Genomic DNA, 25,814 nt, shown 5'->3' with positions numbered 1-25,814 from the left:
GGGCGGCGCACAGCCGGCACTACTAGACAGACCTCACTCAGGTAAGTGAAAGATCCCCATCTTTCCTTCCCATCTCCACATACACCTTCTGTACGCTTCTTCCCCACTTGTGGCCTGAGCCTCATGCAGTCTTCAGCCCTCCGTGTGGTGGCTAGTGACCAAGCCGACCCTGAACATTCGTGTCCGAGCACACATCCTGTGTCTTATCTCATAGTACAGATTTGGGGATACAGGTAGAGAAGCATCAGGAGCTCAGCTCCTCAATAAGACAGGTTTGCTATGGAATTTCCAACCTGCAGTGTGTGTCTGACCTCTCGGAGTCTCCTTCTCTAAAAAAGTGATGATACCTCCCTCAAAAGTATCATCCATGCATGCATTTATCTTTTCAGTAGTTATTTATAGAAGGACTGCTATATGTTAGGTGCCAGAACATAACAGTGCATGATACTTACATTCCAGTTAGGAGAGAGAGACAAAAAACAAAAGTAGAATATATGGAGATAAACCAGGCACGGTGGCTCACACCTGTAATCCCAGCGGCTCTGGAGGCTAGAGCAGGAAGTTCAAAGCCAGCCTCAGCAAATTATGGAGGTCCTAAGTAGTTCAGTGAGACCCTGTGTCTAACTAAAATACAAAAAATGGCTGGGGATGTGGCTCAGTGGTTAAGTGCCCCTGATTTCAATCCCAGGTGTCAAAATACACACACACACACACACACACACACACACACAAATACCAGCAATTCTCCTCTTGGGTATAGGCCCAACAGAAATGTTCATGTGTGTACCAAAAGACACATAATGCTTAGAACCACACTATTTGCTAAGGCCCAAACTCTAGCTGAAATGCTCATCAGGAGCTAGAGCTAAATGAGATAGATAGGTTTTGGTATATTCACACCATGAAATATTGCATTTTGTTGAAGAATAATGAACTTCACTATGCTTAGCAAGATGGAAGAATCTTACAAACATACTGAGTGTAAGGGCACAGAAACACTGTATGACTGGTTTATATGAGATTTTGTTTAAGAGATGGGGTCTTGCTACATTGCCCAGGGTTGACCCCCAAACTCCTGGGCTCAAATGAACCTCCTGGCTCAGCCTCCCTAGTATCTGAGATGACAGCTACCTTCCATTGTATCCGGCCTTACAAGAAAAACTCATTACATTGTTTAAGTGGAGAAAGTGGTTACCTTTGGAGATGAATGCAATATGACTGGAAGGGGACACAAGGAGCTCATGGGGGGCTGGTAATGCTCTATTTCTTTATCTGGATGCTGATCACATAGGTATGTTTACCTTGTGAAAACAGATCAAGGTCTATACTTGTGATTTATACATTTTCTTATGCAAGTTACATGCTGTTAAAATTTAATCCCATTAAATGTATGAGATTATTAAAATATGTGGGAATACTAAAGGAGAAAAAAGAGGAACAGAAGATATATTTAAAGTAATGATGAGTGAGAATTTTCCCCAAAATAATGTCAGATGCCAAACCACAAATCTATGAAACTCACAGAACACCAAGCTGGATGAATGCAAAAAAAAAAAAAGTAGGTGTTCACATTAAATTTGTAGAAAATCAAATATAAGAAAAAAAATTGAAATAAGCCAGGGGCAGGGAGCCCTTATCTATAGAGGAGCAAGGATATGAATCATATTAGAATTGTCTTCAGAAATCATGCAAGCCAGATAGTGGAATGAAATATTTGAAGTGTTGATAGGAAAAAACCCCACCAACCTAGAGTTCTTGTATTCATTGAAATTAGCCTTAAAAAGTGAAATGCAATAAAGACTTTCTCAGGCAAATAAAGTTGAGGGAATTTGTCACAAGTAGACCTGTCCTGAAAAAAAAAATGTTAAAAGAATTTTTTTCAGGGGCGGGGTTGTGGCTTAGTGGTAGAGTGCTCGCCTAGCATGCATGAGGCACTGGGTTCAATCTTCAGCACCACATAAAATAGAAAATAAAGATATTGTGTCCACCTAAAAACTAAAAAAATAAATATTAAAAAATATGTTTAAAAAGATTTTCTTTCAGAGAAAAAGGAAAATCATATAGACCATAGACTCAAATCTACATAAAGGAAGAAAGAACATTAAGGAATACATGAAGGTAAAATAAACTTTTTGTTGTTAACTAATCTAATAATTTATTGAAATTAAAGCTTATAGGCTATATAGTTATAGGTTATGGGTAAGCAAAATAAGTGGCAACAATAATACAGGCATGTAAGGGAAGAATTAAGAATACTTTGTGGGACTGGAGTTGTGGCTCAGTGGTAGAGTGCTTGCCTGGTATGTGTGAAGCACTGGCCTCATGCCTCAGCACCACATAAAAATAAATAAAATAAAGGTCCATTGACAACTAAAAAATATTTTCAAAAAAGAATACTTTGTAATAAGGTACTCACACTATCTGTAAAACAGTAAAATGTTAGTCAGAAGTAGATTAATTTTAAATGCATTAGTTTTTAATTTTTTTTAGTTGTAGATGGACACAATACCTTTATTTTATTTATTTTTATGTGGTGCTAAGGATTGAACCCAGTGCCTCACACATGTCAGGCCAGTGCTCTACCACTGAGCCACAACTCCAGCCCTAAATGCATTAGTTTTAAATATACATTGAAAAGTCTAAGGTAACCACTAGACAATTTTTGAAATATGTAAATAACATGCTAAGAAAGGATAGAAATGGCACCATAAAATACTAGTAACACCAGATAGTCACCTGAATCCACAGAAAAATGAAGAGAAATAAAAATAGTAAATAAGAAGGTTAATGTAACAAACTATAATTTAAGCTTAGCTCTCCTCTCAGCTTCTTTAGACCATTTTTTTTAAAAGATAGAGTGAGAGAGGGAGAGAGAGAGAATTTTTAATATTTATTTTTTTTTTAGTTTTCGGCGGACACAACATCTTTGTCTGTACGTGATGCTGAGGATCGAACCCGGGCCGCACGCATGCCAGGCGAGCGCACTACCACTTGAGCCACATCCCCAGCCCTTCTTTAGACCATTTAAAAGATATATCACTGAAGTATAAATTTAAAAGATATATCACTGAAGTTGTTCATGATAAATACTATATATGTATGTATATGTGTGTGTATATATATATATATACACACACATATACATATATATATAAAACTCTAGAGCAACCACTAATAAAAGTAACTAAAAAATACAATAAAATAACCATGGAAAAATTCAAAGGTTAAACTAGACAATATTAACTAAATGAAAAACGAATAGCAGAGCAAAAAAAGACATGACATTACAGAAAACAAAAAGCAAAATAGAAGACTTAAATTGAATAGTATTAATAATAATATTAACTGTAAGTGGATTAAACAGTTGTATTAGTCTATAGGGATTGTATTATTAACTGGAAGTTTGTGTCCCTTTAAAATTCATAAAATTAAACCCTAATCTCCAATTTTATAGTATATGGACATGAGGCTTCAGAGAGGTAATTAGAGTTTGATGAGGTCATAAGGGTAGAGCTGTCATGGTAAGATTGGTGCCCTTCTAAAAAGAACCTGCTCCCTACCCTCAGATTATTCTATGAGGCCAGGATCACCCTGATACTATAACCAATGAATAAAAGATTCTTCTAAAAACAAAAACTACAAGCTTGGTTTAATATCCCAAAATGTGTGCGTGCGCGCGCACGTGCGCACATGCATGCACACATGTACACCTATCTGATAAAGGACAACTGAGATACACAAGCATCACAATAGAGCCAGAAAAAGCATTTGACAAATCCAATACTGTTTCATAATAAAACACACTCCACAAATTAGGAACTTCTCTAACTTGATAAAAAGCATCTACGAAAAACCTACTGCTAACATCATGCCTAACAGTGACCAAATGCTTCCCAACTAAGATCAGGAAAAAGACAAGGATGTCTATTCTCATTACTTCTGTTTAACATTGTATAGGAGGCAATTAGATCATAAAAAGAAAGAAAAGGTTTGGATCCAGACTAAACAGAAAGAAGTAAAACAAACACTACTTTTGGATTATGATTTTGTACATAGAAAATCTTAAGGATAGAATACACACACAAACTACTATTAGAAGAATAAAGAAGGTGGGAAAGTTGCAAAGCATAAGATCAATATATTTAAAAAGTCAGTTTGAGCCAGGTGTAGTATACGCCTGTGATCCCAGTGGCTCAGGAAGCTAAGGCAAGAGGAACACAAGTTCAAAGACAGCCTCAGCAATTTAATGAGATCCTAAGCAATTTAGCAAGATCCTGTTTGAAAAAAAAGGGGTGGGGGCTGGGTATGTTGCTCAGTGTTTAAGCACCTTGGGTTCAACCCCTGGTACCAAAAGAATAAAAAAAAGTCAATTTGATTTCTGTACATTACCAGAGAATAATCTGAAAATGAAATTTTTAAAAATTCCATTTACAACAGCATAAAAATAAATAAAATATTTAGAAGTAAATGTAATAAAAATGCAAATTCTGTACATTGAAAACTAGAAAACATTGCTAAAATTAAGTGGAACATTATATATATTTTTTCCATAACTAAAGGGAAAGACACTCTGTGTTCATGCATTGGAAGACTTAAATTGTTTTAGGCGAAACTTCTTGATATATGGATTCAACAGAATCACTGTTCAATTTTCAGTTGCCTATTTGCAGAAATTGACAAATGTGTTCCTAAAATTCCTTTGGAGATGCAAGGTGAATCCCTGAATCAAATGGCCAAAACAATCTTGAAAAAGAAGAGCAAAGTTGGAGACTCACACTATGTGATTTAAAATCTTAGCTACATTCCTCTAGACAGTGTGGTACTGGCATTTGGACAGATGTATAGGTCAGTGAACTAGATCCAAGAGTTTAGGAATGATTAATTGGTTTTCAACAGAAGTGCCAGTTCAGTAGGGAAAAGAATATTCTTTTCAGCAAACTGTGCTGGGATAGCTGGAAGAGAACCATGCAGAAGAATGAAGTTAGAACCCCATGTCTATCAATATACAACAGTAAGTTGAGGGCTGGGGCTGTAGCTCAATAGTAAAGCACTTGCCTAGCATGTACAAGCCTATGAATTTGATTCCCCAGTGCCACAAACAAAATGAAACAAACAAACAAACAAACAAAAAACTACTTTGAGATAGATCATAGACCTGAATATAAGAGCTAAAAATGGAAAACCCAGAGGAGAGAAAATCTTCACAAGCTTGGGTTAGGGAATGGGTTCTTAAATTTGCAACAAAATCACAAGGACAAAAGAAAATATATAGAAATTGAACTTGATCAAAATTGAAAACTTTTGCACCTCAAAGGACATCATCGTAAAGTAAAACGACAACCCACAGAATGGGGAAAATATTTGTATATCATATATCGGAAAAGAGATTTGCACTCAGAATATACATAAAGAATTCAATGAAAAGACAAATAAAATGGGTAAAGGATTTGAACAGATATTTTTCCAAAAACGTTTTATAAATGGTCAATAAATACATGAAAAAATGCTGAACACCATTAGTCACCTGGGAAATGAAAAATTTAAAACCAAAATGAGATACTATTTTACACAGTGTTGGTGAGTGTATAGAGAATTGAAAACCTGATACATTGCTGATGGGAATTTAAAATGGTGCAACTACTGTAGAAAACAACTTGGAAGTTCTTCAAAATGTTATAAACATTAAAGTTATGAAATGATGCAAAAATTCTAGGTATACATACCCGAGGGAAATAAAAACATATGTTCAAGTGCTGGGAATGTAGTTCAGTGGTGGAGAACTCATTTAGCATGTATAGAGCGCTGGGTTTGATCTCCAGTGCCTGAAAACAAAATGAAGTTGGCACGTATAACCAGTATATATAAAATATCAGATGATGATAAGTAATATGGAGAACTATACAGTCGAGAGGGGAAATAAGAAAAACTGGGGCTAAATTTTGAAATTTTAAATAGGGTGGTCGTGTTAGGGCTCACTGAGAGGGTATCTTGTGAACAAAATCTTTCTAAAGGAGGTGAGGGAGCAAGCAAGTGAGGTATCAAGGAGAAGAGCTCCTGGGCTGCTTAAGTTTGAAGCTGGACTTCATCATGGCCCACATGTGTGACCTTGGAAAAGTTATTTATTGGCCTTGTGCCTCACTTTCTTTATTTGTAAAATAAAGATAATAAATACTACCTATTTTGAAAGATTATTGTGTGGCTTAAGTGATTAAAAAAGAAAATAAAGCACTTCGAACATTACACTGGCAGTAAGAAAATGCTTTATAGTTATTTTCATTAGTTTCTGCGGCAAGCACACAGCCTTTGCATGCTAAGATAGAAGCATGCCTGGAATGTTTAAGGAGGCCTGGTGGGGCTGGTGAAGAAGCAAGAATAAAAACGGTAGGAGGTGGAGGGAGGGTTTGTGGTTTTTACTCTGTGAGATGAGAAATCAATGGAGGATTTGGGGGAGAGAAAAGATCTGATTCACATTTCAACACCATCACTCTGGCTCCTGTGGTGAAAATATAGTCATCCCTCTGTATCTGTGGGTGATTGGTTCTGTATAAAAATCTTTGGATGTTTGAGTCTCATATAAAATAGCATAGTATTTGCATATAGCCTACATACCCATATACTTTAAATCATCTCTAGATACCTAGTCCAAAGCAAATGCTATGTAAAGAATTGTTATACTATACTTTTTAGGGAATAATGATAGAAAATGTTTGTATATGTTCAGTATAGATGCGAATTTTTTTTCCCCAAATGCTTTTGATTTGCTGGTGGTTGAATCAACGATGCAGAATCCACAAATATGGAGGCCTGACTGTATACTAAAAGAGGTCAAGGATGCAATCAAGGACATTAATTAGTTCTGAGATGTTGTAATAATGCACATGAAAGATGTTGGTGGTAAGTGGTCATATTCTGGTTCTTAAATTTGAAGATAGGTCCAGTAGACTGGATATTGGGTGTGAGAAAGAGACTGCAGTTTAATCTGAGCAATTGTCTAGTTGTTGAGATGAGTCAGAGGAGCCTTTTTTATTTTTATTTTTATTTTATTTTATCTGTTTTTTTTAGGGGCTTAAGATAAAGAGTCAGGGAGGCAAGTGGAGAGGGGATGAGGATTTACATTTTTGATTGTGCTAAACTCCAAATGTTTGTTACACATCCAAGTAAACTGATGCTCAGGGGAGAGGAGAGTTTCGGACCAGAAAAAGAACAAATCATTGGTTCTTTCACAAATATTTATTGATATCCCACCCTGTGCCAAGTTTTATTGTTAGGTTCTGGAAATAAACGCAGGAATACTGACTCTTGTAAGCTCACCTCCTAATGGTAAAACAGGTCATAAACAAGTTAGCAATCAAGCGAGGTAACGTATGTAAGGTCTTCAGCTCTCCAGATGGGACAATGTACAAATGCTATTGTTGTTTTCAATATTCGGGATATTATAAGTCTCAGAAGATAAATGAGCCATGCGACCTAGGAGCGCCTCCTTCTCCCAGCGGGGACCTGCCAGGTATCCTTCCTTAGGGCTAACCGATTCTTTAGCGCAGGAGATTGTCACCATTGCGCAGGCGCGGCCTCAGTCTGGCGTCCTAGGAGATGGACTTGAAACGCCTCCGCGCATGCGTAGTTCAAGAGGCCGAGGGAGCCCGAAACCTGGGATTGGGCGGGGCGAACTTGGAGTGCGCTTGCGCACTGCAGACTCTAGTCGAAGAAGCCGCAGTCTCGAGAGCGCCCAGGAGGTGTTACAGTAGACTCTGGCCAGCCTCTCCTGTGGACCCGGTGTCGTTGGGCTACACCCCGGTTGGGGACGTCTCCCGGGCACGGGAGTGGGCCACGATGCCGGTGAGGAGAGCCACTCAGCCGCTAGGGTTCCTTATCCCAGCGGCCTGGCTCGGGGGCGCGGCCGTTGCCATAGAAGCGCGGAGCAGGCGGGAGGCCCGGGTGGGGCGGGGCAGGGCCGGACCCCGTGGGTCTCGGCCGTTAAGGGAACTGGTAGATGGGCCCAGGGCCCGTGGGGGTCCAGCCCTCTTGTGGAAGCACTCGGGAGCAGGCCCTGTTGCCTTTGTCCTTGCTGCATCCCATGGGGCCTGCGCTGTTTGACATAAAGGCACTGTGCCAGAGGATGCGTCCTGGCTCCCAGCCCGGCCCGCTGGGTAGGGCGTTTGGGGGCGGCCACCGAGGGTCGTTCGTGCGCTCCGCGCCAGGTGGGGTCTGCGCAGCGGAGGCACGCCCCGGAAAGTGGCCGGGCGAAGGTTGCCAGTCGCTGTTTTAGGGCCCTGACTTGCGTTTTCCCAGGTTTGAGCTGTCATTCCTCTTGTGGCGCTGTAGTTACCGTGCAGAATGTAACCTGTAGGTGTCTTTGTGTGTGTATGTGGTGGATATACATAGTTACCGTTCTCTTAATAAGGTTTTTTTTTTTTGTTTTTTTTTTTTTAAGTCCAATAAAGGGTCATGGAGAAAACTTGAGCCTTGGAGAATTATTTATTGGTTATGCGGCCTCTGGTAATTATTTAATCTGTCTGGGTTCTTAGTTCCTGCCTAATGAAACTTTTCTTCATGGGGTTTTTATTAGGGCGAAATAAGATAATACACAGGAGACGAAGGACAGTTTTGACATTTAGCATTCATTACTCTATATCTTTTTTTATTGTTTTCAAGTTATTAATTCAGTCAATGCTGGGCATCAACCACATGTTAAGCACTTAAGATACAGTATTGAGCAAAACCAGACGCATTTTTGAATTTGGAAAAAAAAAAGACTTGCTTTCTTAGGTAGAGGTGAAAATCATACACATTTACAGAGATAATACACATTCTTAAAGCATGAAGTGAGTGGGTGGCATAAAGTAGAAACTAGTGTATACTAGTGATTGGAAAGTGTTACCATGTAGGAATGCTAGCCTACGTTGATATCAAATCATGTATTTTTTATTAGAGATGGATCAACTGTTTTTTAAGAGACTTTAGAAATTGTGTGCTTGTGAAATTTTACCAACTAATATTTTAAAGTACTGTGAGATAAAAGATATTTATGGGCTGAATTCAGTCCCTTGACTATTCATTTGCATTTCTGATGTAGACAGAGGGAAAGACATTAATCAAATAAGGAAGGGAGTAAAATTTTGTCCTTGGAAAAGAGAGCAGGGTGCTCTGAGAGCCTATAAAAGCATTTGACCTAATTAAAGAAGTGTTCCCAGATTAAGTGGCTATTGAGTTGAGTTCTGAAAGATAAGTAGATGTTATCTAAATGAAGAGGGGGGTAAGGAATGTTCTAGGCAGAAGGAATACCACAAGGAAAAGCCAGTGGTAAAGGAGAAGCATGATGATTAGAAAAGACCATAAAACCCAGGGTGGATGTAGTTGAGAGCAGGTGAAGTATCTTGTGAAATAAGCCTGCAGAAGAAGTAGACATGGGCAACAGACAGATCTTACAGACCACCTTAAAAATTTTTATTTTTATCCTAAGATCTATGAGAAACTATTGAAGAATTTAAAGTAGAGGAGTCAGCATGATTAGATCTGTGTTGATACTGACTTCCAGGAGTACAGACTGTAGGACAATCTAATTTGACATCCTACAGGAGTAAAGGGCCTACATGATGGGGACCTAGATTGTGGTAATGAAGGTAAAGATGGAGAGAAATGTGTTGTATTGGTATTATCTGTTAACTTGTCAATGACAATTTCAAAGTCAATGGCTTACATGTTTCTTTTAATGTTTATAAGAGTATCAAAAACAGGAATTTGATAAGTATATGTTCAATGGAAATGTTAAGCTTCATTTCAGTAATAGAATTGTATTTTGATTTATAAAATTTCAAAAATTGAAACTTTGTATATACAATTTTCATGAGTTTAGGTCATTCTAAGACATGTTTCTCTGTCTGCTATTGTACTTTTTTTTTTCACTCTTAACTTTCTGTTGTCTTATATAGAGAAGATAAGCCATGCATGGAGCTATATTTTAAAAGTAATTTTACTAATGTGTTATAGAAAATAAAACTAGATGTGTCAGGGGAACTAAGGACTGACTATATTCTTTTTTAAAATTTTTTTTAGTTGTAGATGGACACAATATCTTTATTTTATTTATTAATTTTTATGTGATGCTGAGGATGGAACCCAGTGCCTCATGCGTATGAGGCAAGTGCTCTACCACTGAGCCACAACCCCAGGCCTGCCCCCCGCCCCCACATCTTGAATTAAATTTATTAACCATGCTCACTTGTGTTTTCTTATAAGCAGGAAACTCAGAATGTCAGGGACTTTTTGTTTGTTTGTTTGTTACTGGGGATTGAACTCAGGGGCACTCAACCACTGAGCCACATCCCCAGCCCTATTTTGTATTTTATTTAGAGATAGGGTCACTCTGAATTGCTTAGTGCCTCACAATTGCTGAGGCTGGCTTTGAATTCAAGATTCTCCTGTCTCAGCCTCCCAAGCTGCTGGGATTATAGGCAAGTGCCTCTGCTCCCGGCTGTCAGGGACTTTGTGCAGAAAGACAGTCAATAATATACTAGTTCATTTTCTGCACTTACTATAGAAGTAAATTAGTTTTTCTATCCCATCTTTTGCATTGTAAAGAAAATATTTTTAAAATTTATTTATTTTGGTACTGAGTATTAAAGCTAGAGGCATGTTACAACTGAGCAATGTCCCCAGCCCTTTTTATTTTTTATTTTGAATAGGTCTCACTAAGTTGCTTAGGGCCCCCATAAATTGCAGAGGTGTGTCTTGGAATCGCAATCCTCTTGCCTCAGCCTCCCAAGTTGCTTGGATTGCAGGTGTATACCACCAGGCCTAGTTTAATATCTTAAAAAAATTTTTAAAATAGTAAAGATGGACACAATACCTTTATTTTATTTTTATGTGGTACTGAGGATCAAACCCAGTGTTTCATACATGCTAGGCAAGCACTCTACCAACAGCCCAGCCCCATAGCTTAATATATTTTTTTGAAGTCTTTTTTTAGTTGTGGATGCATACAATGCTTTTATTTTTACATGGTGCTGAGGATTGAACCCAGTGCCTCATGAGTGCCAGGCAAATGTTCTTTTCATTATTTGTAAATATTGTCTCCACAGATCAATAAATCAGAGAAGCCGGAAAGCTGCGATAATGTGAAGGTTGTTGTTAGGNTTGTGTCCAACTACAACTAATAAATAAATAATATATATATATATATATATATATATATATATATATTATTTATTTATTAGTTGTAGTTGGACACAATACCTTTATTTTATTTATTTATTGTTTTAATGTGGTTCTGAGGATTGAACCCAGGGCACCGCATGTGTCACTGAGCCACAACCCCAGCCCCTTAATATCTTTTTAATAAGCTTTTGCTGTATATATATATGAGATCTTTAATTGCATTTAATGAAGACTTATGAAGTCCTAACATATGCAGAACACTGAGATGGCAACACAGTCCTTTTTAAGTTATAAATTTAATAGGTTGATAGCAAAAGCAAATGTTCTTTTCATTATTTGTAAATATTGTCTCCACAGATCAATAAATCAGAGAAGCCGGAAAGCTGCGATAATGTGAAGGTTGTTGTTAGGTGCCGTCCCCTCAATGAGAGAGAAAAATCCATGTGTTACAAACAGGCTGTCAGTGTGGATGAGATGAGGGGAACTATCACTGTACATAAGACTGATTCTTCCAATGAACCTCCAAAAACATTTACTTTTGATACTGTTTTTGGACCAGAGAGTAAACAACTTGATGTTTATAACTTAACTGCAAGACCTATTATTGATTCTGTTCTTGAAGGCTACAATGGTAAGTGAATATATAGTTTATTTTTAAAAAACTTTATTAAGGCATAATTAATGTTCCATAAAGTTATCTCTTGTAATAGTACAGTTAGATGAGTTGTAGTAAATATATACAGTTGTGAAACCATCACTATAATACAGTTTTAGAGCACTTCCATCATCCACCAAAATTATTTTGTGCCATTTTGCAGTTCCACCCCCAGGCAACCATTGGTCTGCTTCTGTCGCTATAATCTTTACCTTTTCTCAAAATTTCACATAAATGAAATGTCATCTTTTTAATCTTTTTTCTTTTACTTGGCATAATGTTTTGAAGTTCACCCATGTTTTGCATATACCAGTAGTTTGTAGCCTTTTATTACTGAATTGCCTTCCAGTGTATGAATACAACAATTTTGTTTATGCATCTAGATGTTTGGCTATGATAAATAACACAGCTATGAACATTCATTTATACATCTATGCACAAACATATTTCAAAGTTTCTCTAACATACAGTTTTCAAAATTCTCCCATGTCATAAGAATGTATCAGTATTTTATTCCTTTTTATGGCCAAATATTCTCTTATATGTTATATAGATATAACATTTTGTTAATCCATTCTTTTGGATTAACATTTGGATTGTTTGTACTTTTTAGCTATTATGAATAATGTTGCTTTGAACATTCTTATGCAACTTTTGGTGTGAATATACGCTTTTAATTCTCTTGAATATATAAGGAGGAGTGGAATTACTGAGTCATGTGGCAACTCTGTTTAACATTTTGAGTAACTGTCAAACTTTTCCAGAGTGGCTGCATCATTTTATATTCCCACCAACAATGTGTGAGGTTTTCAACTGCTCCACATCCTTGTCAACAATTTTACTTGTCTTTTTGATAGTGTCATTCCAAGGGGCATAAGGTGGTATTTCATTATGATTTGCAATAGATTTTTTTTATATTGACCTTGTATCTTGCAACCTTGCTAAAATTGCTCTTTAATTCTAGTAGATTTTTTGTTTTGCTTTTTTCTTTTTGCAGTGCTGGTGATGGAACCAGTACCTTGCATATGCTAGGCAAGTGCTCTACCACTGGGCTACACTACTAGCCACTATATTTTGTTGCTGCTTTTTTTTTTAATTCTGTAGGATTTTTTTTGCATATAATATTATGTTGTCTGCAAATAAAGGTGTTTTTTTTATTTCTTTCCAATCTTAATGACTTTAATTTCTTTTTGTTGCCTGATTACACTGACTGGAACTTCCACTGAATAGAAATGGTGAGAGTGGACATTTTGTTTAGTTGATGATCTTAAGGAAAATGCATTCTTCTTTGTTTTTTTGTTCTTTTTAGGTATACATGATGAGTGTTTTTTTACCTAATACATGGAGTGTAGCTTATTCTAATTAGGATCCCATTCTTGTGGTTGTACATGATGTGGAGTTTTACTGGTTATGTATTCATATAACATTTATTTTTTCACTAATAAATGTGATATTACATATAGATTTTTAAAATAAATATCCTTTATCAGATTGAGGTAGGTCTCCCTTGTTCTTAGTTTGCTGATTTTTTTTTTTTTAAGGAAAGTATATTGAATTTTTTCAAATGTGGAAACTTTAAAAAAGTTTTCCAGTACTGGGTATTGAACTCAGGAATGCTCTACCACTGAGCTAATAACCCCAGCCCTTTTTATATTTTTAAATATTTATTTAAATACTGGGGATTGAGCCCAGGGGCACTTTACCACGGAGCCTCATCCTCTGCCTCTGCCCTCCACCCTCTTTTTTGAAACAGGTCTAAGTTTCCAAGACTGGTCTTGAATTTAGCAGTCCTCCTGTCTTAGCTTCTTGAACAGCTGGGATTACAAGTGTGCACCACTATATCCTACTCTGTGCAACTAATGAAATAATCTTTTTTTCTGTGTGTTGATGTGGTCAATTACATTACTAGTTTTTCAGTGTGAAACCAGCTTTGCCACTTGGTCAGGAAGTAATACCCTTTTCAAATATTGTTAGATTTTGTTTGCCAAAATTTTGTTTAAAATGTTTGTATATGTGTTCATGAGGCATATAAGAATGTTGTTTTCTTGTAATGTCTTTATCTGGTTTAAATATCAGAACAATTCTAGTTTTATAGAATGAGGTAGGAAGTATTCCCTTCTTTTCAAATTTTATAAGAATTTGTCTAGAATTAGCATTATTTCTACTTTAAATATTTGATAGAATCCATCAGTGAAGCCATCTGGTCTTGGAGTTTTCTTGTGGGAAGATTTGTAAGTTTTGCCACAGATCAAGTTTCTGTAATAGATATAGGGCTTTTCTGGTTGTGCATTTTTTTTATTGAGTTTTAGTGGTTTGTCTTTCATGGAATTCGTCCGTTTCATTGAAGTCAATTTATTGGCAAAAAATTGTTCATATTATTCTTTTATTATTCTTAGTATGTTAAAATATAGTGATACAACCTTTCTTATTCATGATATTGGTATATTTGTAATTTGTATCTCCTCTCTCTCTCTCTTTTTTACCGATTACACTGATAAGAGCTATATCAATTTGATTATCTTCTGAGAGAACCAGCTTTTGGTTTAATTTTTTCTATTTTCTTTCTTTCTTTTTGGTTGGCGGGGGTGGCGAGTGATACTGGTAATTGAACCACCCAATGTCTCCTCCAGTCCTCTTTTAAAAATTTTGAGATAGATCTTGTCAAATTGCCCAGGCTGTCTTTGAACTTGTGATACTTTTGCGTTAGCCTCTGAAGTTGCTGGAATTATCCATGTACTCCATGGTATCTGGCTTGTTTTTATTTCATTGATTTCTGTTCTGATCTTTATTGTTTCTTTTCTCCTACTTACTTTAGGTTTAATTTGCTCTTTATTTTCTACTGTTTTTAAGGTGGAAGCTGAGATAATTGAGAACTTTCTTCCTTTCTAATATAGGAGTTCAATGGCATAAATTGTTCCCCAAGTTCTGTTTTAGTGGCATCTCACAGATTTTGTCATACTGTGTGTTTTAGTTAGCTATTCTATCACTGTGACCAAAACACCTGACATGAATAACTTAGAGGAGGAAAAGTTTATTTGAGGCTTGGGTGTCAGAGATCTCAGTCCATTCTGGGCTCAAGTGAGGCAGCATGCCTTGACAGAAGGGCTCAGTAAGCAAAGCTGCTCAGCTTATGGTGGGTCAGGAAACTGAGAGGGGCTCCAGGGAAGATGCACCCTTTCAGAACATACCCCAGTGGCTCATCTTCTCCAATCACACCCCACCTGCCTATAGTTACTACCCAATGAGTCCATTCAAACTACAATGAACAGGTCCAGTCATTTCACAATCCAGTCATTTCACCTCTGAATATTCATGCATTAACAGGAGCATATCCAAACTATAACTGTTTTCATTTTCATTCTGTTCAAAATACTTTTTTACTTCACCCCTGGATTTCCTTTTTTAATCTCTGACTTATTTAGAAATATGTTGCTTAGTTTTTATATTTTTTGAAATTTTTCAGAAAATTTTTTGTTGGTTCTAGTTTAATTTTATTTTAGTCAGAGAACATACTTTGTTTGACTTGAATCTTTTTAAATTTATTGAGACTTGTTTTATGTACTAGAATGTAATTTATTATTATTAGATCTTTGTGTATACTTGAAAATGCATGTATATTTTTCTGTTCTTGGATAGAGAATTCTGTAAATGTCTATTTGGTCAATTTGATAGTGCTATTCAAATCATCTGTGTACTTACTTATCTTCAATCTACTTGGTCTGTCAATTATTGACAGAGGAGTATTGAAGTTTCTGAACATATTTTCAGATTAGCCTTTTTCTATCAGTTTTTGTTTCATGTGTTTTTGGTCTGTCAATTATTGACAGAGGAGTATTGAAGTTTCTGAACATATTTTCAGATTAGCCTTTTTCTATCAGTTTTTGTTTCATGTGTTTTGAAATTCCGTGCGTACATGCATAGATGCTTAGGATTTTTAGGTTATCTTGATGAAAAAACCTCTTTATGAAATTACCTCTTCTTCTCTGGTAATATTCTTTGCTCTGGAACCTGCTTTGTCTGATATTAATATAGATACTTCAGCTTTTTTTTGATTAGTGTTAACATGCATGACTCTTTTCCATTCTTTTAATCTTTATGTGTTTTTATATTGGAAGTCCATTTCTATTAGGTAAGTGCAGTGGAGACCCTCATGATCACCCTAGATTCAGTGATTGTTCAGAGGACTCACAAGACGATCATATAGTTGTACTTATAAAAAGAAAAAAAGATTAGAAAAGGTAAAATGTGCTTGGAGCAAAATTTCCAGGAAACTAGATGCAAATTTTTAAGAGTTCTTTCCTATTGGTCACCCAGGATATACAATGTGCTTAATTTTTTTGGCTTTCAGTATGAAAATACATATAAAGTATTGTCTATCTGAGGAAGCTCATTAGAGACTCAGTGCCCATTGCTTTTACTGGGCACTGGTCACATAGGAACCATGAGCCCAGAACATGCCAGCATCCCAGACTCTTAGCAGGAAAGCTGAGATAGGGTCTTAGTGAGACCCTATCTCAAAAAATAAATATATAAATGACATTGTTTTGTATAAACTATTTAGGCAAGATGAGGCACTCTTTTCAGCTAGGGAATGATGGAAACCCCCTAACTTCAAATTCCCAAGGGCCAGTCTTGCAAGCAGGGCTTTCAAACAGCAGCAGCCTCAGGTTGGCTTTGTTCTTTTCTGCACAACAGCATATAGTTAGTCTTGCTTTTTAAATTCAGTTTTGCTGTCTGTGTGTGTGTGTGTGTGTGTGTGTGTGTGGTGCTGGAGATCAAACCCAAGGCCTCACGCATGCTAGGCAGATACTCTGCCACTGAGGTACACTCCAGATCTATCATCTCTTTTTTGTGTTTGTTTTGTTTTATTATATTTTTTGATTTTTATTTGGGGTATTGTGTTTTTTAAGAGTATTTACATTTAGTGGGATTATGTGTTTGGGCTGCAACCTATCATCTTGCTATTTCTTTTTGTCTCATTTGTTGTTTGTTCTTCTTTTTTTTTATTAAGTATTCTTATCATTTTGTTTTATCTTTGTTGGTTTATAGGAATACACAATTGTTTTAATCTGTGGTTGTGTTAAGATTTATGATATAAATTTTTTTTTTTTTTTTAGAATTTTAATATTTATTTTTTAGTTTTCGGCGGACACAACATCTTTGTTTGTATGTGGTGCTGAGGATCGAACCCGGGCCGCACGCATGCCAGGCGAGCGCGCTACTGCTTGAGCCACATCCCCGGCCCATGATATAAATTTTTAATATATTATGGTATACCTTCAAATGATATTATACCACAATGTATAAGAAATTTTTAACAGTAGATTTTATTTCTTTCCTCTCAAATTTTGTGTTGTTATTTTCACATATTTTACTTCTACATATCGTAAATTCCATAACATATTGTTATTTTTGTTTAAACCATTAGTTATCCTTTAAAGGTACTTAAATAATAAGAAAAAATTTTATTTTTTATTTTATTTTTATTTTTTTATGTGGTGCTGAGGATCGAACCCGGTTCCCGCCCGTGCTAGGTGAGCGCTCTACCACTGAGCCACAATCCCAGCCCAAGAAAAAATTTTATGTAGTATCATTTTTGGTACTCATTGCTTTATGCAGTTTATATTTCCATCTAATACTGTTTTCCTTCTGCTTGAAAAACTTTAACATTTATAATAGTGTAGATTTACTGCTTATGAATTCTTTCAGCTCCTATAGTAAAAAAAAAAGCATTTATTTCACTTTTTTTTTTTTTTTTTTGTGTGTGTGTGTGTGTGTCTATGTTGTACAGGCATTGAACACTGGGGATTCTACACTGAACTACTTCTCAACCCTTTTTATTTTATTTTGACACAGACTCTCACTAAGTTGCTGAGGGCCTTGCTAATTGCCCAGGCTGATCTTGAACTTGCAATTCTCCTACTTTACTCTCTTGAATCAAGGTCAGCAACTTAGTGAGACCCTATCTCAAAAAATAAATATATAAATGACTGGGAATGTAACTCAGTGGTAAAGCACCCCAGTGTTAAATCCCCAGTGCCAAAAAGAAAAAAATATGTTCACTATACAATCTAGGTTGACGGTTTCTTTTTTTAGTGCTTTAAAGAATTGTGCTCTTGTCCTCTCACTTGCATTGTTTCTGATCCAAAAGCTGCTTTCATTCTCATTTTTGTTCTTCTGTACATAGCATGTCCTTCTTCCTCTATTTTTTTTAATATGGACACAATGTCTTTATTTTTATTTATTTTTTAATGTGGTGCTGAGGATCAAACCTCGTGCCTCACAAGTATGAGGCAAGCACTCTGCCACTGAGCTATAACCCCAGCCCCTCTTCCTCTATTTTTTAAAACTGTTTTTATTAGTGCATTATAGTTATATGTAAATGGTAGGTCTCTGGTTGTTTTAAAGTTTTTGTTCTTTGTTGTTGGTTATGTGGTATTTGATTATGGTATGCTTTGGTATGTTTTTCTTTGTGTTCTTGTGTGTGTGGTTTGTTAAATAGCATTTTGAATTTGTAGTTTGTAGTTTTCATCAAATTTGGACAAATTTCAACCATTATTTCTTGACATTTTTTCTTTCCTTGCCTCCAACCTTTTGGGGGAATTCCAAAGACATGTAGGAAGGCTAAAAATTAGGCTGTTTGGGGTTGGGGTTGTGGCTCAGTGGTAGAGTGCTTGCCTAGCATGTGCAAGGCACTGGGTTTGATTTTTAGCACCATAAGTAAATAAATAAATAAAGGAAGGTCAATTGACAACTAAAAAAATATTTTTAAAAAGTAGGCTGTTAGAAATTATAGCACAGCTCACTAATATTCTCTCTCTCTTTTTTTTTTTTTCTGTTTTCTCTCTGGGTTGTTTCTGTTAGTGTGTTTCCTAGTTTACCAGTCTTTTCTTCTATAGTACCTAATGTGCTATTAATACTGTTTATTTTATTTTTCATTTCACACATTGTAGGTTTCATCTCTGGAAGTTTCATTTGGACTTTATGTTTTCCATCCATGTTTCTACTTGGCCTGTTAACCTATGAAATACAATTTTTATAACTATTTGAATGTACTTGTCTGCTAATTCTCACATCTGTATCATTTATGCGTTAGTTTTTTTTTTAAATTTCTTTTAGTTGTAGATGGACACAATACCTTTATTTTGTTTATTTTTATGTGTGCTGAGGATAGAACCCAATGTTTCACAAGTGCGAGGCAAACACTCTACCTCTGAGCCACAACCCCAACCCTATGCATTAGTTTTGATTGATGGATTCATTTCTTCATTATGGCTAATATAGTTTTGCTTTTTTGCAAAGTTGGCAATTTCTGGTTGGATGCAAGACATTCTGAATTCACCTTGGGTCTTGGATTTTTTTTATTCCTGTAAATATTTATGAGTTTTGCAGTGACTTGAAAACAATTTGATTCATTCAGATCACTCTTTAAATACTTGTTAGTAAGTATCAGAGCAGTGTTTAATCTGAGGTTAAAACCTGTTCCCCATTGAGGCAAAGACCCTTTTGCATACTTGTACCTAATGTCCTGTCTTGGGCTTTTCCAGTCTGCCTGTGGAAATAGATACTATTCCTGTTTACTATTCCTGGCCTGTGTGAATGCTGAGTATTCTTTTTTACAATCTGTCTAGCTGATCCTCCCATCCCCCCTATTTAGATAGTTTCCTCATATAAGCCTATCAGTTTCAGCAGAATACTTGCGGAGGACCCTGGGCAGATGCACAGAGCTCACTCTATTCAGTTCTCTCTTCTCTGGTACTGTGTCCTCCAAACTCTTGCCTCTTCTGACTTATTTTGTAGCTTCTCAGCACCTTCTTCTTAGCTCAGGGTATCTTCTGGTCTGTGAGTTCTCCCTCCTGCTCCATGGCTTGGATTTTCTCTTAAGGCAGTAAGATGGGAAATCAAGAGACCCACCTCATTTGTGTCTCATTTTTTAGAAATCACAGTCCTTTGTTTATGAATGTTCATTGTTTTTGAAACTGTGGTTTGGGGGCTGTGTTTGTAGCTCAGTGATAGAATGCTTGCTTAGCATGTGAGAGGCACTGGGTTCGATTCTCAGCACCACATAAAAAAATAATAAAAATAAGAATAAAGGTATTGTATAAAAAAATTAAACTGTGATTTTGTGTACTTTTGTATACTTTTAGTTTTAGCCAAGAAGGTAGGTTAATTTAGTCCTTGTTTATCTTGGTTGGAAACTGAAATATCACTAGTTTAATTTTGAAATAACAGAATTATGTGTTTTAAAAATAAATATATAGAGAGAATAGTATTCGACTATCAAGAGTTTATACCTACTTTTCAATGCCTGACTGAAAATTGTCATTACTAAGAGAAAACATAAAAAAAGGACCAAAATAATATGTAATGCAGTGTACTCTCCATTATTGAAATATGATTTAGCTATAACTTCTTGGATTCTCAATGACAAGTACATAATCTTTTTACCATTTTAAAATAATTTTGTCCAGGGACAGTGGCATGCTTCTGTAATCACAGCCACTGTGGAGGGTGGGACGTGAGGGTTTCTTGAGCCTAGGAATTTGAGACCAGCTTGGACAACATAATGAGTCCCAAAATAAATAAATAAAACTAAATAAATAAATAAATAAATAAAACAATTTAAAGAAATTAATAAATGTTATTTTAAGTGTTTTTAAGTTCATAGCAAAATTCCCAGCAGAAAGTAGAGAGTTTCCATATAACTCTCATCCCCATACATTCACAGTCTCCTTCTGAATCGATTATCCCCTTCCAGGTTGGCATATGTGTTAAAATGATGAGCCTGTGTCAATACATCATTATATCCAAACTCCATAGCTCATATTAGGGTTCCCTCTTGTTGTTGTATATTCTATGGTTTAGATAAATTAATGCTAATATCTACCTACTCTTGTTTTATGCATAGTAGTTTCATCACCCTAAAAATTCTCTGTGCTCTCTGCCTGTTCATCCCACCCTCCCTTTTAACCTTGGCAGCCACTGATTGTTTTACTGCCTCTATACTTTTGTATTTTTCAGAATGCGATAAAATTGTAATCATATAGTATATAGTCATTTCTTTTATTTAGTAATATGCTTTTAAGTTTCCATACTCTCTTTTATAGTTTGATAATAACTCATTTTTTTAGTGATAAATAATAATTCATTGTCTGGATGGTATTATATCCTTATGCGTACTGAAGATATGTTGGTTTCTTCCAAGTTTTAGCAATTATGAATAAATCTGCCACGAACATTAATGATCATGTTTTTATGTGGATCTTTTACCATTTTTAATATATGACGGTAATGAGAAGACTGAGTAAAAACCTCAATCCAGTTTTAGTTTTTTTGTATTTTTTTTTGCGGTGCTACAGATTGAACCTAGGAGTGTTCTACCAATCATCTACCCTTTTCATTTTTTATTTTGAGATAGGGTTTTGCTAAGTTGCCTAGGCTGCCCTGAACTCACAATCCTGCTTCAGCCTCCTGAGTAGCTAGCTGGGTTTATTGGTACATGTGCCACCATACCTGGCTTTTCCTCTTTTCTTTCTTTGAGACAAGGTCTTACTAATGTTGCCTAGGCTGACTTTGAACTTGTGATCCTCCTACCTCAGCCTCCTGAGCACAGTTTTCGATATTAACAAGTTTTAAGAGATGCATGTTGAAGAAAACTATATGCCATTAGAATTGTTTAAGTTTGACATTTTAAAACCAGAAATTCTGACTCTCTAAAATTGAGATGAGATTCTCTTATTATAGGAAATCCATGATCTTCTTTTCTCAGGTGTAAAAAGTATAGATTAATAGGTTTTTTTTTTTAATTAGTAAATTTTAAGTATTTAATGAAGTCACAGAAATTGAAATAGGAACTAATTTTGAGTTAAAAAAATTTTTGGCCATTGCATACTGTTGAAAAAATATGGGCTGTGTAGCCAGATGGACTATGTTCACACCTTGTCTCTGCATTTATAACATTGACCAAATTACTAAACTTAAGCCTCTATTTCCCTAAATAAATCATGGAAATACAAATAGTGTCTATCCCTTAGGATTGGGGTGAAAAAAAGAAATATAATTGCATGTAAAGTGCATGGCCTAGTACATAGGAAATGATCAGTAAATAGTAGCTATATCATGATAGAGCTTATTATTTAGTAATTCATTGTGTCTCTATAAGTTACAATATTTTCAGATCCTTTGAATGTAATAAGTTACATTCCTAATGGCAGAATTTGAAATAGCCAGTTTGAAAAAACTGAGACTTTATATTCCAATGTGTAAAAAATTATTTCTGGTGTGATTGATTTATTTTTTAAAATGTCTGAAAATGATGGTGTCCTTTGAGGTTAACTGAATAGAGTATTCATAGTTAAGGAACTTTTTTTCATTTATGCTGTACATCCTAGGCTATCTTCTCATGCCATATCATCTCCTGACTCTAACTCTCTAACTGGTTTCTCTATGTCTACCGTTGCTTTATTCCAACTGTCCACAATATAACCATAGAAAAATCATTCTATGGCTTCACTCTGCTTCAGGATAAGGCCTAAAAACTTTAATACAGTTTTCATGACCCTGTGTGATTAGGACATTGCTAGTTTAGTTTCTCTTGCTCTCTATGTATCTACCTTACATTTTACATGTTTCTTTCTTTCTGATCTCATTTCAGTGTCTGAAAACCTCCATTCTCTTTCTTCCCTTTTGCCTCTTCTACTCTATTCCCATCTCATTTGTGTTTCAGATCTTATCTTAAACCATACCTCTTCTGGAAAGCCTTTTCTGACCGCTACTCCTAGCCATTCCCTGGTCTGGTTTATATCCTACTCTCATCTGGAACAGTTTTCTCAGTACTCATCAGGCTAAAAATTGTTTTGCCAGTATCTTTTTCCTAAGATTATAAGCACTTTAAGATTAAGGATTTTATTAGTCTTGTTTGTGACTCTGGCCCTGGTGCCTAGCACAATGCCACACTCAGGTGTGTTGTAAATATTTGTGGGATGAAAAAGTTTAAGTATTTAGAAGGTTTTAAGTTGTGTCTCTAGTTAATCTGTAAGAATTGCATTGTCACTTTTTTAGTTAACACCCCATATTTCTTATAAATGTTACTTTAAAACAATTTTAAAAAAATGAATTTATTCAGGATTAATAAGGGAAAAAAACCCCACCATTTACTGGTACTTTCTACCAGGCACAGTGTTGGTTATTTGTGTTTTTAAAAATATTTTTATTAGTTATTGATGGACTTTAATTGATTTATATGTGGTGCTGAGAATCGAACCCAGTGCCTCACACATGCTAGGCAAGTGCTCTACCACTGAGCTACAACCCCAGCCCTGGTTATTTGAATTAAATTGTTTCATTTGATTCTTAACTATCAATATAGAATATTCTCAACCCTGTTTTACCATCAGGGAGACAATCTCTGGGTAGATAAATTGTCCAAAGTCAAGTAGCTAAAAATGGGCAGATATGGATTCAGATTGAAGTCTTTTTGCTCCAGATCCTGTGTTCTTCTGCTGCCTTCTACAATTTAATGTCTACAATAAATAATACATATTAAAAGAAATTTCTTATAATTAAGAATAAGATTCTTGCATTTGGGGTTTAAGATTTTTTTATTAATTAGTAATATCTTATTGATTAGTGCTTTAGCAGTGTTTTATTTATGTGGCACAGAGTTCATATTGTACATGTTGATAATAAAGATGGAATCTGTACTAGAGCAAATTTTGAATTCATGGAAGAAATTACATCACAATATCAAAGGAATTAAGAGTTCCTTTTAATTAATTTTAAGAGTTATTGTTCTGTCGCATCAGGTTGTAAAAAGTGGCTGATTATCTTGATCATTTTCAGGAACTATTTTTGCATATGGACAAACTGGAACAGGCAAAACTTTTACCATGGAAGGTGTTCGAGCTGTTCCTGAACTTAGAGGAATCATTCCCAATTCATTTGCTCACATATTTGGTCATATTGCAAAAGCAGAGGGTGATACAAGGTAAAAGGGAATTCTTTTATTTTCTATTAATAAGAAATACAAACACAAGAAAGTTTTACAGTTATAAACTCATTTTAAAATGGGTCCCATAAACATTTCACTGCTTTTTATGTGCTTAAAATATTTATAGATTTTTGGTTCGAGTGTCATATTTGGAAATATATAATGAAGAAGTTCGTGACCTTTTGGGCAAGGATCAGACACAGAGATTAGAGGTAAGGGTAACTGAAATTAGAATACTTTCCAAAGCAATAGAATATTTTCTAAGTTAAGAATCTTTTTGTATAAAAAATACTTTTAATGTTTTAAATAACCTTGTACATTTATTTCTTATTAAATTTAGACAAAGGAGATGGGGAGTTACTGAAGCAAGACTTGTGAGTCAAGTAGTAAATGATGTCAGTTTGTTTGATACTGTCAAATTTTTCACCCTATAAAATATGAGACAAATAACAAGGAAAGAATAGCCTTTAAATATTAATATTAAAATTTTTTGTTGAAATTGCATTTTCAGTAAAATAGAGGTGAATAACATATGCAGAATAACAGTAGAATGGGGTAGAATTACAATAGCCACCATTGTAGGATGGTGAAGAATATATGCAGCATTGCATCAGCCACCATTACTGAGCCTTTCCAATTGTGTAGACATTTGATGTAGTCAATGGCAGTTGGTAGTAGTGATATTTCATTTCATTTAATCTTCCCAGCAGTTTACTTTTCCTGATGTGGTAACTGAAATTTACAGGGGTTTCATCCATTGCTCAAGGTCATGTAGCAAGTGAATTGTAATATCATTTAGGATTAAGAGGATGGTTTCTGGGGTCCTACTATCTTAGCTTGAATTCTAGCTCTGATCTTGATCAAATTACTTAACCTCTGTGAGTCTTAGTTCTGTCACATGAAAATGGAAATAATAATAGGATCTACTTCATAGGATTGATGCCAACATTAACAAATTAAAGTGTTTAAGTCAGTGTCTGACATGTAATAATATTTGTTAGCATTTTTCATTTTAAGCTTATATAAATAGAGTTTTGGTACAGCATATTGGAGCATTAAGAATTATTTGTTGGGCTGGGGTTGTAGCTCAGCTTGCCTAGCATGTGTGAGGCATTAGGTTTGAGTCTCAGCACCACATAAAAATAAATAAGTAAAATAAAGGTATTGTGTTCATCTACAACTAAAAATATTAAAAAAAAAATAATTATTTGTAATAATGAAGGCTATTCTGTAATGATAACATGTACATAGCAAACTGTAGAAATAATTTTTTTTGTTGCTAGTTGTCATCTTTAGTTTTCTTATCTTTTAGTGTTTTTGCCTCTGAAAAGTTTATTGTTTTATTTTTCAAACTTTTGGCAAAAAAATTATTTAGAAGGAACACTTCTGTTTTTGTACTTTAAATTATAGATCAGATTTATTCTCAGGAACATTCTTACCAGTGGTTCTCAACCCTGTTAGACCTTGTGCTCTTTTTTTAATAACATTTTGTAATGCCCTTTTGACTATCCTGAAATGAAATTCACAGGTGATAAAATCTACCAACACATGTAATTTTAAAAAAGTTAGTATACTGCCCTACTGTAATAAAAAGGAGAATAACAGTAATTTAAAAATAAAATGCTAGTACTTCATTGTGGAAATGATTAGATGGGGGACCACAGTTGAGGATGTAATGAAATAGTTAGAGGCATGGAGAATCACCATGACTGCAAGAACTACAGATATAGAATATTATAACATACAAGTATGTTGTAATAGTAATCGGAACACTTGATTGGTATCGTTGTCAATGACCTGGTCTTTTAAAAGAGTGATTAGCTTTTGGTAGAGTTCTGAGAAAAATTAAGTACAATTCTTTCCTCAGTTTTTCTGTATTTTTATATTATTGTTATTATTATTATGGAAAAGACCTTTGTCTTTATATCTTAGTCTCAGATAATTATGAATAGTTTTTTAATCCATGTAAATATCTACTAGGACATTGAAATTTATATGGGACAGTTGTTCTTTGGG

At 35.3% G+C, this 25,814-nt stretch overlaps 1 protein-coding gene across 3 annotated transcripts in view; it reads left to right on the top strand.

Annotated features, from left to right (window-relative positions):
* Positions 1–7,669: 7,669 nt before the first annotated feature.
* The window catches only part of Kif3a (kinesin family member 3A), a 42,060-nt gene continuing 23,915 nt past the window's right edge, over positions 7,670–25,814 (top strand). For all 3 annotated transcript variants that reach the window (XM_048783483.1, XM_048783476.1, XM_048783468.1), the window contains exons 1-4: positions 7,670–7,836; positions 11,512–11,785; positions 23,651–23,795; positions 23,926–24,010. In XM_048783483.1, the coding sequence (XP_048639440.1) occupies positions 7,831–7,836; positions 11,512–11,785; positions 23,651–23,795; positions 23,926–24,010 (510 nt within the window). In that variant the 5' untranslated portion in view covers positions 7,670–7,830. The remainder of the gene's footprint in view (positions 7,837–11,511; positions 11,786–23,650; positions 23,796–23,925; positions 24,011–25,814) is intronic.

This window comes from Marmota marmota, unplaced genomic scaffold, assembly GCF_001458135.2.
Source record: "Marmota marmota marmota unplaced genomic scaffold, marMar, whole genome shotgun sequence".
In the NCBI taxonomy this organism is placed as follows: domain Eukaryota; kingdom Metazoa; phylum Chordata; class Mammalia; order Rodentia; family Sciuridae; genus Marmota; species Marmota marmota.
Note: the sequence above shows the minus strand (reverse complement) of the source record. Positions and strands in the feature narration are given on the sequence as shown.